This window comes from Silene latifolia, chromosome 11 (assembly GCF_048544455.1).
Source record: "Silene latifolia isolate original U9 population chromosome 11, ASM4854445v1, whole genome shotgun sequence".
NCBI lineage: Eukaryota > Viridiplantae > Streptophyta > Magnoliopsida > Caryophyllales > Caryophyllaceae > Silene > Silene latifolia.
In genome coordinates, this window is record NC_133536.1 from 20,492,848 (window position 1) to 20,507,372 (window position 14,525).

General features: G+C 40.5%; 2 protein-coding genes across 3 annotated transcripts; both read right to left on the reverse strand.

Moving 5' to 3' along the window:
* Positions 1–3,035: 3,035 nt before the first annotated feature.
* On the reverse strand, positions 3,036–3,572 carry LOC141613065 (uncharacterized). The gene has a single exon (XM_074431801.1). It carries the CDS (start codon positions 3,570–3,572, stop codon positions 3,036–3,038), a length of 537 nt encoding a protein of 178 aa, XP_074287902.1.
* Positions 3,573–5,131: 1,559 nt separating this feature from the next.
* Positions 5,132–14,254, reverse strand: LOC141611327 (putative late blight resistance protein homolog R1B-16). Of its 2 annotated transcripts, XM_074429843.1 has the most exons (4): positions 14,022–14,254; positions 13,829–13,918; positions 8,751–11,927; positions 5,132–6,566 (listed from the first exon to the last, which is right to left on the reverse strand). In XM_074429843.1, the coding sequence occupies exons 3-4, from the start codon at positions 11,873–11,875 to the stop codon at positions 5,462–5,464; spliced, it is 4,230 nt and encodes a 1,409-aa protein (XP_074285944.1). In that variant the 5' UTR covers positions 11,876–11,927; positions 13,829–13,918; positions 14,022–14,254; the 3' UTR covers positions 5,132–5,461. The 2 variants fall into 2 exon arrangements, with proteins under 2 accessions (XP_074285944.1, XP_074285943.1); XM_074429842.1 differs by lacking the exons at positions 13,829–13,918; positions 14,022–14,254 and adding an exon at positions 12,445–13,040.
* Positions 14,255–14,525: the final 271 nt, after the last annotated feature.

The window sequence follows — 14,525 nt, forward strand, 5'->3', positions numbered from 1 at the left end:
GGGAAAATGCATGTTCTTGGGGTTGTCGGGTTTTGAGTTAGGGATACCGACTTTCGGACCCGGGAGGGGGGTTAGTCGGAGTAGCTAGTGTCCTAGTGCGAGACCGGAAGGGAGGTTCTAGGCGAATTAGAGCCATCTCCCCCTTACCTTTCTACCCCTTTTGATTAGCCGAGACGATTAGTATGTGGAATTACTCATGTTCGTGGTCGGACCGAGTTCTAGTCCTTCTCTTTATTTGATCTATCTCTTATCTTTAGCTTGTTTTTGCCTTATCTTGTTGTTTGTCTTTAAATTTGTTAGTTTAGCGTTAGTTTGTTACTACCCTCTTTGTTATCTTTCGACTTAGCTAAGCTCAAGAATATAGACAATTAGTAATCACCCCTACTCCTTGTGGATCGACCCTCTAGAGTGTACAACGATAAAATCGTGCACTTGCGAGGTTTAACTTGAGACCATCACTACAGGAGCGAAAGTCTCTGCATAATCAATTCCTTCGGTCTGATGGTTACCAAAAACAACCAACCGAGCTTTCAACCGTTCAATAGTTGCATCGGACTTATATTTAATTTTATAGAGCCACTTGCTACCAAGAGCCTTTTTACCTGGGGGCAACGGTTGTAATGTCCCTGTCCCATTATCTACTAAAGCGCGCATTTCCGTTTCCATTGCCTTTCTCCATCCGTCATCTTTTACAGCTTCTTTGAATGATCGGGGCTCCGTGTGACTTGCCACAGCTGCCATGTAAGTACGATGGGCAGTAGAGAATTTAACACTATTGACATAATTAATAAGAGGATACGGCATACCTGAGAGAGGCGGTGACACGGTGACCCGATTGGAGGAGGACGGACTACTACCACGCAAAGTGTGTTCAACAACAAAATCACGGAGATTAGTGTTTGGTATCTTCACTCGATGTCCAAAAGGACCTGCTCTTCCACGGCCTGATCAGGCCCCGCATTAATGGCCTGGTCAGTACCCATATCCACGGCCTGATCAGAGCTCACACCCACGGCCTAATCAGTGCCGCTAATAATCTCCTCCGTGGCTGGACCCGTGTTAACCATGGGTTGGTCTTCACCATTGGGCACACGCTCATGAGAGCTATTCTCATCCCAGTCAACAACGAACTCGTTATTGCTAACGGGGATGGGCTGATTATCCACAGCCGAGGTTACCTCATCACGATACGGAAAACAATCCTCATAAAACGTGACATCCCGGGACACGAAAAATTCACGAGTGTCCAAATCATACAAGTACCATCCCTTTTTTCCAGACGGATAACCTAAGAATACACATTTACGACTGCGGCTAGAAAATTTATCGGACTTTGCCTTCTGATTGTGAGCAAAACACAACGAACCAAACACCTTAAGGCGGTCAAAAGGAGGAGGTGAATTAAAAAAGACCTCATAGGGAGTGATACCTCCAAGTAAAACAGACGAAGTACGATTAATAAGATGAGCAGCAGTGAGGGCACACTCACCCCAGAAGTCGATGGGTAGCCCGACATGGAAGCGTAAGGCCCGTGCGACATTAAGTATATGCTGATGTTTTCGCTTTACGCGCCCATTCTGCTGGGGCGTACCCACGCATGATGAGTGGAACAATATACCTTGCTCCTTGAAATACGGCTGTAGACAATTAAATTCGGTCCCATTGTCACTGCGAACAACTTTAAGTACTCCTGAAAAATGACGGGTAATCATAGCCACAAATTGCATGAATTTCTCATCGACCTCGGTTTTAGTACGCAATAAATAAATCCAGACAGCACGCGAAAAATCGTCAACTATGGTAAGAAAATAGCGCGCCCCACACGAGGCTGGAGGATCATACGGTCCCCATAGGTCACAATGCACAAGTTCAAACAAACAACTGCTTTTATTATTGCTTATGGGAAAACTGTTACGGACATGTTTTGCACGATGACATATTTCACACGGTTTAGTCAAAGTGTCTTTACTAGTACGAACAAACGGAAGTAAATGTACTACTTTAGAGGACGGATGTCCCAATCTATGATGCCATAAATCCACAATTGATCCAACAGAGACTCTACTTGTGTCGATGTCCGGTTGCTGACGAAGGTAGTATAGTCCGTCCAATCGGTCACCCTTGCCAATCGCCGCTCTCGTAATGTCGGTCCTGTATGGTACAATATTGAGCATTAGTTACAAGTTCACAGTTAAGACTGTCACTTAATTGTGACACGGAAATTAAATTACACCGTAAATTAGGAACATAGAGAACAGAATCAAGAATAATAGTAGGAGTAAGGACAACACGTCCCACTTGGATGCGTCGATTTGCGTGCCATCAGGAAGACCCACGGCCCAACTGTCAACTCGTCGTGGGTTAAGGAGGCAAGAATAATTTCCCGTTACGTGATGCGAACATCCCGTATCAATAATCCACTTACCAGCAAACGTATGACTCGGCGTACCATACACAATTACGTCCTCCTTTGCTCTTCCATCGACAGCCGCAGCAACGACATTATTCGCTTTTTGTTTCTGTTCGGCCTGAGCACCATCATTCCGACCAGTCCCGCGGCCAGCAGCAGCTGTGTCTGTACGACCTCCACCGCGGCCTGAGCCCCCACGGTGGCCACTGCCGCCTCTCCCAGATCCTCCTTTGTACGGTTTTTTAATTCCTTTCAAATCATACCACAAACCGGGTAGCTCCTCCATTAAATCAAAACACATACTACGATCATGGCCCTTTCTATTACAATTATCGCAAAGTAGCTGTTGACGTTCAGTCCGAGATAATTCAGAGGAGGGGCGAGGTAGAGGAGGACGAGAGTCCATGGTACGAACAGCGAAGTTGGAAACGGCAGTAGTATTTTCAACCGATCGATCATTAACCCGCACCCGCTCTTCTTGAGAAATAAGATGAAAAGCTCTCTGATGAGTGGGAAGGGGAGTTTGGGACAAAAGAACAGGGCGCAAGTATCCATACCGTGAACGTGAAGTGAGAAGACCGAGTAAGAACTGATGAAGACGGTCAGAATCACGGCGTTCAGCATATTACTTACCGATGTTACACTCGCACTTACGGCATTGGCAGGTGATGATTGGTTCGAAAGTGTCCAATTCATCCCATAATTGACAAAGTTTTCCATAGTACATAGCAACAGTCATGGACTCAGTTTGTCGACATTCATGAAGACCCGATTTTATTTGTTGAATACGAGGGCCATCAACGATGCTAAAACGGTCATTAATATCATCCCACAGTAATTTGGGATTTTCATAATTAGGAAGAAGAGCCTTTACCTCCGGTTCAATTGTGTTCATGAGCCACGAAACGAGCAGGGCTTGAACGGTATCCCAATCCTCCGGAGTGCAAGGTGGTTTGGGTTCGTTGATGGTGCCGTTGAGAAAGCCAAATTTGCGACGTGCTTTAAGAGCGGTACGGACTGAATACGACCAATCATCAAAGTTATTGAGATTCAAACGAACATCAGTAATACGGTCTCCAGGTTTGTCATTCTGACCGACAAAGTAAGGAGACGAGGGTTCTATTTTGGGTAGTACAGACGTTGCAGAGGCATCGCCAGACATGGCGGCTCTGTTTTTAGGGTTTATGATTTTTATTTTGTTTTGTAACCTAATACCATGTCAAGATTATGATACGATATAATTGAACGACTTGTGTTTCTCATTAATCATACGAAGGTATTTATAGGAATACATACGACGCCCTAGGTTACATAACCTAGGCCCAATACGGTAAGACAATAATATTAGCCTGACATACAATAGACTCCGTTAGTTTCATACTCGAGTTCAGATGGATATTCCGAGGTTACATTCAGGGCTACGGTGTTCCTAATGTACCGCGAGTAGCACACACAACTTTTTATCGACGTTGGCCAATCGTGGCATAAAGATGCGCATAGCTCTTAGGGGAAAATCTTTCATACGCCAAAACATATCATGTGTCAGTGGCCTAATTTCATCCCAATTTTCAAAGTCGCAATTTGCCATCGACTTGTGAAAACATAGCAAGACACCAAGTCCATTGATGAATCCTGGAAATCAATGATTTGGTGGAGTTGGTAAAGAGTTTTCTACATATTTGTGAAGACTTTCTTAGCTTTATATCTGTAAATAGAGTATGACTATTTATAACGTTTTCCGTTTTTCTCCTCAATCTTTCTTTTCATTATTTTCCCTTTCATTGACGATTTGATTCAGGTTGATCAAGACTCTTTTATTGTTGATGTTGGTGAATAGTTTTGCTTGCACCAGCTGAGAGTTTCGAAGAAATGCATAGACAACCATTGTTGCATGCATACATACACGGTCTTTACATCTAAGAGCAACAGAAGCATGTTGATTTCACACGGAAGCATCCAATAATGTTTTACTTGGGGAGCAAAATCTGCAAATGCTTCAACTCTTTGTACTCTTTGTGTTCCTGAGATTAACTTATCCGTTGTCTCCAATGAATGACCCACTCAATCTCGAGTTGTACTCAAGTGTTGCTTGTGAGTTGTGATACTTGTGTAATTTGACCCCAAATAATGACTTCGGATTTAATTTGTCTTGATTGTGTGCGTTGATTCAAATGAACAAAACGAAATGCCAAGGGTTACAAGTTACAACATTATCTCGTTACACTAATGGCTCCCTCCTATATGTAGCCATGTAGGAAGGCAGTCAGTCGGATATATACAAACTTATGTCAATTCTAAGCCAAAAAAAAATCGTGTAAATTTTCAAATGAGAGAGAGTTTATGCATTCCCAATATGTTCCTACAACATCTAACAACTCTTTTTTCTTGTCTCTGCAATTACAGCCATACAAAGTTATTTTCGTAAATTGTCATGAATTTCGTACAATGTTTTTCTCCCTGTTTATCTGGTAATCTCAGGTTTCAAGTTCAGGGACTCTGTGTTCTTAACCAGTTCTTGATATTTATTCTGGAACAGACTTCACTATGGTTATCTCGGGAGGACCCACTGATTCAGGCAACTTTCCGAAACAAATACGGAGTTCCGTTCTTTGACCCGGTAAGCTCTTACAACAAATCTGAAAGCGATAACAGATTAATCGGATAACACTGTCACGTCATGAACCAACACTCTTTTTTAACCAAATACATTGTGGGTTCTGACTTCAAATTCTTCATGTGATATATGCTTCAAATGTATATTGCGATAAAACAATGGTCCAAGTTTACAATACAAAAACATAATTTAATCCGAAAACAAGTTGAAAATCTGTTGACATGAATCACTCATGTGAAAGTAAAACGCTGAGTCATACAATAAGGGAAAAAATGACAGACGCTACCAATGGAAAACTTGCAACAATATATAATACTCGTAAACCAGAATCGCACCAAGTTCCTGCTCGGAATCCTTCAACTCATCAGCTTGATTGTAATGTTTGTTTCTTTAATGTTACTCTGATTCCTTCAGAAAACGGGGTACCAGGGAGTTATCTACTCACTGAGCTCTTCATCATCGCTAAGGTCGAGCACAGTGGGATATATTGTGGCCTCGAACTTCCTGTTTCCATCATCAATCTGCTTCCTCTTGATCTTGAGAACCGACTTCACCAGCGAGGTATCACACCAGTGTGCTTCAATTCCCATAAGATATTCTAGGTTTCCGACTTCTTCCGGAATTTTATCAAGCGACCTGCATCTACGCACAACTAATCGCTCTAGCATAGGAAAGTTATCATCTGATGCTACCCATTCTCTAATATTAAGCCCCTCCATTCTCAAGTATTTCAGGTTTTTGAAGGTCGCGGTTGTGCTCCATTGTTCCCCTTCAAAGGCTCTGAACAGTAACTTGAGGATCTCAAGCCGAGGCAACATAACAGCAATCTTTTCCATGTCCAACCAGGGTAACTGAAATCTAGAAAGTGTCAGTTTGTAAAGGTTCGAGGGAAAGCTAAGCTTGCCACAAAATGGATCCAAGCTTTGATAGAACACTTTCAAAGATTCAAGGTGACAAAGGCGATCAAGAATAGATAAGTCAAATGACTTTTCCAATATTATGCATCTTAGCTTTCGAAGAATTGGCAACCTTGCAATTATCTGATCAGCAGCGCTCCCTGAAAGAACTGGGGTAGAGAAGGTTTGGAGACTACTTAAAGAGTTGTCGTTACTCGGATGCACATCAACTCTTGCACGTTTATCCACCAGGAGTTCTCTTAATTTGCTCAGGCTGAAAATTGTGTGAGGAACCTCAACTTCACCGCGGGTTCCTCTCACAATGAGCGTTTCAAGGTTCAAGAGACGACTTATTGAGGATGGGATACTTGTCATCCAACCCCTCATGGACAAGTATCTCAACAATGTCAGTTCTCCTATATTTGCAGAAAAGTTATCATCCATTTCATGTTTTTCCAAATCCAGCAAAGTAAGTGATTTGAAATTCTCAAACTCAAACGTGAAGGTTTCCCATGGGCTATACTTGTAATGAAACCCCAAAGAGCAAATCAAGGAACGCGGTTTTAGCTGTGTTGCTCCAAGCAGACAGTCAAATGAGCAAAAGCATAGGCGACCACGATGTTGCCGACTCTCAGGATCATCCGACCTGGAATGTAAAACACATAAGCAATGCAAAGACTATCTATATCTCTATCTATCTATCTATCCCTAATCTCTGAGTTTGGCATAAATAAAATTTCTAAATTGGACTTTTTAGGAAACATAATTATTTCGGAAATTTCCCATGGTACCCTCGAACTTTGGCAGATTACACATGGTACCCCTCATTTTAAGTTTCTATATATGGTACCCCTATATTTACGTTTTTCTTTCCTAAAATACCCTTGGCAGACTTCCGTCATAACACCGTTACTATTATTGATTTATGTCTCGTTTTTTTTGTTGTCTAAAATTCTAAATCCTTATTTAGTCTAACAAAACACACCTCAAGCAGCCTAAATGCCTAATCTCACTCATCCCCTCTACCACTACCACCACACCACCACACCACCACCAACACTAGATTCCGACGACCACCACCCCCCACCCTTATTCCTGCCCTAGTTCAAACCCATTCTAGCCTTATACCTCACTCTAATCAGCCCCATACACAGCCACCAAACACCCTATATACCCTGAACCCGCCAACTTCAAAGCCCGAAAAAGGGTGAAAAATGTGGGGTTATTTTAGGCGTGTGGTAAGGGGTGTTTAAGGCTGGTTGTGGGCAGATGGTGAGGCAGATCTAGTGGTTGTATGAGAGCAGAAAGGGAGGCGGTTGTGCCGGTGGTTTGAAGGGTTGTATGAGGCGTGTTGAAGGGGGCCAATGCGGGTTTGGAACACGGTGGTTTTGCGGCTGGAATGTGTGTGTGAAGGCTCTTTTTTGGGCTTTGAAGTTGGTGGGTTCAGGACATATTTATGGTGTTTGGTGGCTGTGTATGGGTTGTGTATGGGGTTGATTTGGGCGAGGTATATGGCTGGAATGGGGTTGAACTAGGGCGGAAATAAGGGTGGGGGAGTGGTGGTCGTCAGAGTTTGGTGGTGATGGTGTGGTGGTAGTGGTAGTGGTAGGGGTGGTGGTGGTAGAGGGGATAAGTGAGATTAGGCTTGAGATGTGTTTGTTAGATAAAAATAAGGATTTAAATTACAAAAAAAGGAGTCATAAGTCAATAATAGTAACGGCATGATGACGGAATTCTGCCAAAGGTATTTCGGGAAAGAAAAATGTAAATACAGGGGTACCATATGTAGAAACTTAAAATGACGGGTACCATGTGTAATCTGCCAAAATTCGAGGGCACCATGGGAAATTTCTGTAATTATTTCATTTCAGCAAATATGGGTGAGATTGCATGGAGAATCCACTACCTACTAAAAATCTAAAATAATAGGTGAATTCATGAATTTCCCTCCAAAAAAGCATCTTTTTAAATAAGGAAGCTATTTATTTAATTGTTTTTACTAAATAAAGAAATTAATAATTATAATGCATTTCATTAAAATTAATCTTTTTATCAAATTATGTAATCTTCGTTAAACACTAAACTATAATATTTTAATTAAAATATAAATAATATAAATAATACAAAACTATAAAATATTAAATCTTTTATTGATGCTACTTCATGCATTCAACTCCACTCTACCAATTTCATTTTTGTACACTATTCACAAGTGAGTATTCAATTTCAATTTTCTCTCGATACATGACTATATTTTGTCTTATAGATTAAGAATAATATCGAAGATTTCCTACGACCATGAATAGTGGCAAAACGGTCAATGTTACCATTGGTATGGTATGGAGAGAGTAGTTTTTAGCTGCAAAATTTTATCATAAAAAGTCAATGAATTTTTAACAAATATTTACTAATACCATATTTTTTACCCGCAACTTCTTATAATAAAAAAGTCAATAAATTTTTATCAATAAGTTCCTTATCCTCAAAAGATCGGAGATAAATTTGTACAAAATGTGAAATATTAAATGTTATAAATATTTAAATACAAAAGATTATGTCCAATTATAACTTATCATGTCCACACCTATAGTACATGCTAAAAATATCAAACACTTTTCTAGGAAATATGTTTTAGGCGGGAAAAGTTGAGTTTCGCTTATTCATTTAGTAAATAGGGGATTTCTTATACATGCCCGTGCACTTTTGCCTAAACTAGTGAACAATATATTTGAGGATAAACTATAATTCATGTTGGTACATTTCAGATAGAACCGGCTTTGTTATTGTTAGAGGGAAATTTGTGTAATTTTGTAAAGTAATGAAAACATACCTGTCTAATGCGTACAGAAACTTCTCTGTTTCTGCTTTTTGTATGCAAAAATCTAGCAGCAAATCATGAACCCTGCACGTCTGAATCCGATGATCAGAACCTCTTTTTGCAACCATTAGCAAATTTCTGTCCACTAGGTCACACAAGTACTTCTCTGCAATGCATTCCAAGCTTTCCTGCTCATACGAAGTCTCTACGAATCTTTCTGCAAGCCATAGTAGTATCAGTTTCGACCTAGGGATTTCTGTACCTTTAGAGAATGCTGCGCAATATAGAAAACATTGCTTCATGCGAACTGGTAGATGTCTGTAACTTAGTTCTAGGGTACTAGAACCAGCATTTAAGAGGTGATCGTCCAGGCTCCGTTCAATTTCCTTCCATCCATCTTCCGTCTCACTTTTATTTTTAAGAACTCCAGCTATCACAACAATTGAAAGCGGCAGCCCTCCACATTTGTCTGCGATTCCTTGCCCAATTTCACATAATTTTTTAGGACAACTCCTCGTGCCAAATATTTTCTTCTTCAACAGATGCCAACTTTTGTCGGGAGTTAAGAGGTTGAGTTTTATAACATTTATATCACCACAAATTTTCTCTCCGACGATGTTGGACCTGCTTGTTATTAGTATTTTACCTCCATTGCCGCTGGTTGGAAAACATCTCCAAAGAGCATCCCAAGCATCAACCTCCCATACATCATCCAAGACTATGAGATAGTTCCTTTTTTGAAGAAGGCACTGCTTCAAGAGTTTAGCTAAATCTTCGTCCTTCATGGCATTGATTTCACTGCTAGGTCGCTCACTAATCTGGCCTATGATATTTTGGAGCAGCTCTTTCCGTCGAAACTCTTGCCCAACATAACACCAAGCAAGAGCATGGAAAGACTTGGCACAGGTTTTATATAGACTCATGGCTAAGGTTGTCTTTCCTAAACCAGGCATACCAATTATCGATATTTTCTCCAAACTCGACCCTGTGGTAAGTTGCACCCTTAGTCTATCTTCCTCCTCAAAACGGACTTCATCTTTGAAATGCTCTGTCGCGTGGCCTTTTCCCATTTGGTTTTCAGCATATATACCCGAGCCCTCGCCTTCAGTCGTGGATAACCCCCTGCTGGAAATTTTCGACAAATCTTCTTTGACAAGCTTAACCTCTTCTGAGACATAAAAAACTCGTAATTTGTTATACCATGGAGGAAACTCCTCAAATGTGTCTATCATATTGTCCACTTTGCGACCGAGTTTCATAATTTGAGTCCATAGCTGTTTGACTTCCTCCGGTTTTTCGTGCCTCATCGTATAAGGTTGAAGAAAAGAAAAGCAAGTAGATAAATCATCATGGAGTACTCCAATATGATCTGAATTACAAGTATCATTTTCCTTGCACTCTGTCAGATTCAGTAGCATATCAAAGAACTCTAACTCAGACATGGACAGCTCCATGCTTGGCAAATTGACATATTCATCATAAGCGTGTCTGAGAGATGCGTTGAAGCCCTCGACTCCTTCCTTCAAACCAGAGCGAGCATCATTTTTAAATTCCCTGAAAAATAAGATATAATTGTGTGCTGCTTCAATGACCCCAACCTCAACATCTTCAACCACATCGTCTACTCCCGCTGTCGTGAGAGTTTTCATTAGATTTTTCTCAAGGGAGTAAACTAACTTTACAAATAGGTTGTTAGCTTCCGCTGTGACAAGAGATCCGCGAAGATCATGCAAAAGCTCATTAGCTCTAGGCATTTGGACTAAATATACGATCAAGTCTGGTAATAGATCACCCTGTTGCAGCATGTTTGCCGGGATATCGTTGAAGATGTCAAGAGATAGAGTAAGAAATTCCTTTCTACTCTTTGCTTCACTTAAGCAGAGTGACCAGAGTTGATGCCAAGCGGTATAGATGATTAGTCGAATTTCGCGACACTTATCCCAGAGTTCTATACGTTTGTGCAACAAATTTTCGGGGTCCTTGATAAATGTGTGGAGTACGCTGAGCTCCGTTACATAACTGGTAGCTGGAGTATTATTTAACACGACTTCCTCCAATATCAGCCTCGCACATCTGAAGAAATCGTCGATTAAACTGTTAGGCTCAGTGTATTCCATGTATATATTCTCGGCAACATCTTTAATGTGAGAAATCTTCTGTTGATTATGAAGTACACTATCATATGTGAAGAGATTCGAAATTACATGACTCGCCATTTTGGCCGAGCTATATATATCTCTTGCAATGAATTTGGATATGCCTCTCTCCACAAATATTTTCATCCATGTAGGACTAATTGCACATTGAATAGCGTCCAATTCATCTACAATGCATCTAATGTCTGATACCCTCTGGGAAGAAAGATTCTCCAGTAGTGTGTTCAGAAGGTATTGCAGATCATCAGTGAGGCAAACAAGAGTCTCATACTCCGGTCCACATGGCTCTTCCAAGGTTAGGTACAGGGGTTTGCTGTCCCTCATTTCCCGCCAGTAATTTACATACGTTGTTATCTCCTTCGCCAGTGTAGAAATGTCGCTCTTTCCATCTACATTTGTCAGTGGCAGTAGCTTAAAGATGCGCATAGCTCTCTGGGCATAATCATTCATACGCATAGACATATCATCTGTTATTGGAATCATTCCTTCGCACTTTTCTAAGTTCCAATTTTCCAACGACGTACGAAAGCATAGCAAGAGACGAAGCCCTTGTTTAATGGTTTTAAACTTATCCGACATTGAGAGAGTTACTTCCTCGACATGCTGAACAGATTCCAGACTTTCCAGAGCTCCCTCTACGCATTTCACCCAATCATTTTCCCAATATTTAGGGTTGCTAGATGCGTAAAAGTAATCGGCCGTGTGCCAAAGACACTCATCTTCTTCACACGAGGACCCGTTGCTACAGTCCACTTTTTGCAACCAATAATCAATGAATTCATTCCCATCCTTAAAATCTTCTAGTTGTCTAAGAGAGTATTCCCCCCCAAGACGCGAATCCCAATATGGTATGATGTACATCAACCCATGCCTGACCGACACTATTCTACTTTCGAGATCTTGCGTTGAAGATCCACAAAATCTCTCGACATCTGTTTCTATTTTGTCCAAGTCCTGCAATATGCTCCTGTATAAGCTCATTTTTCCTTATCTCTGATGACAGGCAGCATCAGATACTACATCAGGCTATCACCTGCATATGGATAAGAAAACATAGTTACCTCCAGCATCAGATACTACATCTCAATAGTACCGAACTCGCAGCGGCAGACCGATGTTATGAGTACTGCCCGGAAAGATGGAAAAATATTTAGCAACTGTCTGCTATACACATGAAAGTACAGCCCAAGTTAAAAAGTAGGACACCCCACTCATCTCATGACTGTAACTAACTGCAAGAGTAGATTCAGCCTTTTCCCCCCAAAGAGGAGTCCACCTACTGGTTGCTGCTATATTAGATTACAAGGGGTCACGGTCCTGTACTTTTGCCAGATCGTGGAGCGCACCAATTCCCACATTAAGGCCCATACTAAGGCAAGAAAGCAAAAAATAAAGAGACTTGACTGGTGAGGGACTGTTTACTAGCATGTTTCTCAGGTCTCAGGGAGGGTGTGGTCGGCAATACCAATTCCAATGAAACAAATTGGTAACAAAACATCATATAACATGAAAATGCAAATGCAAATGCAAGATGGTGATGTATACCATACCACATTGACATTGAAGAATGTGAGGAGAATCACACGAAGAAGAAAAAGACGAATGACTGAGATCAGAAATAAGGGAGTCGAGCTTATAGTCTTATACTGAGGAACCAACCACTCGGTGACCTTGTTTCGCCATTTCCAGAGCTTATACTGAGGAACACCCCAAATCCCAACAAAATTAATATCCACAAACCAATTGTTCAAACAATAATTTCGCATACTTTGCCACTAATCAACCAATTTTTCAGAAATTCAAAATTCAATTACACTATTTCAGTGATTCCGGAACAATCTAATTACCAATGACGAAGTACGATAATTAAGCCAAATGAACTGAAAATTGTGTGGGGTTTGTAGGATTTTTTATTTTTAAAGGGTGGGAGATAAGGTCGGCGATGTTGCAGCGGTGAAGGTGGCGCGCGGTGGTTGGCAGATTGGTTCCGGCGTAGCAGTGACAGAAAGTGTCGGTATTAGCGGTGGTAGTGGCGGTAGTAATTCATATCAATGGTGGTTGATAAGGTAGAGGAATGAAAAGAGGAAAGGGAATGGAAAAATGGTATCCTTCCTAGGTCTCCGTCATTTGTTGTCATTTTTCATTTTTAGATGTCTCAATTAATTATTATACTTTTTATTTTAATAATGAACTTAATGGTTAAATTGATCTTTCAAATTCAATTTATTCCATTTGTCATCTAATAATTGGCTCTCTCCTCTTTCCTTGGTCTTTATGTCAAAAACAAATGACAATAATTGCCCGGGACTGAGGGAGTACTTTATTGCTTCGTAGTTCCTACTTCCTAAAACAAACAACAATGGGAATTGGGGGGATTTTAATCCCTTTTCGGTAAACCCCCAACCAAACGCTCCATTACGATCATCGAAAAGAAAATGTGTTATAACTCTGACAATATTTCTACCTTTACCTAATCTAGAACCCGTTTTCTCCAAAACCAAAGTCAACTTGACGCATAGTCTAGCCGAACTAGACATTAACCAACTCGTGACCCGCTCGCCAAACCTATGAAACAGATCTAGCTACGAATAAATCATTAAAGGGAGGGAGGGACACGGGGAAAAATAACGTAGCTAAAAAAACAAGTATCTGCAGAGGGAGTGGACACAAATAGGATTATACATCCAACAGACCATAAAGCGTGATAAACCAAGATAAGAAATCCGAAACTACGTGTATTCTTTCTCTCAGAAATAATTTAAATTTCATGTTTTTAATGTGTAAATGAATGAACTCAATACTTTCTAATAAAGCTCATATTCTTTAATATAAAGCTCGGATATTTTGACACAAAGCTCAAGTTCTACACCGTACAACATATACAACTGGTTGTATAGTCCATGAATTGGGGAGTGGAGGATGGATGCGTCTAACCTGAGAAAGATCAAAGATATGGAACCTTGACGGGACCAAGAGTTTGGTATCGAATTTGAAGTACCAAATTTCAACTGCAAAATATAAGTCCTACACATTAAAAAGAGAGCAAAAAATATAAGATGTATCGTGTTTGTAATAGGGTGGTATCGAAACTCAAACTTAACAAAAAGCGAAATACAAAATGAAATACCTTAGGACTAATCTTGAGGATCCAGAAGATGTAATAGATGAAACCATTTATGGAGTATATTACAGTTACTCGACTTTAAGTTGCTGAGGATTAATTATTAAAATAAGACTTTTCGAGATTCACACCAGGCGTTGACTTCAGATCGCACGTTATTAACATTACTTGTTCTTGCGGAGCTGTAGAGGTAGAGATGTGCAGGTGGCACATGATTCAATCGTATCTACTATGACTCGCATCTGAAATTACTACTATACTAGTTTTACACCCGTGTAATATTGCACGTGTATGTTTTTAGGAAAATGTAGTATGATTGATTGTTATTAACAAAACATAAACACTATAATTGGGTTAAATTTATGTGTAAAACATGACCCTTCTATTAACCTGTATGCCATACAATTAGAAAATTGGCCAAAGTTTTTAAGCGGTCCAACAACGACCAAAACCTCTCCCTTAAACAAATTAATAAGGGGGCGTTTGGTTGGGGGGAATAAGGAAAGGGAA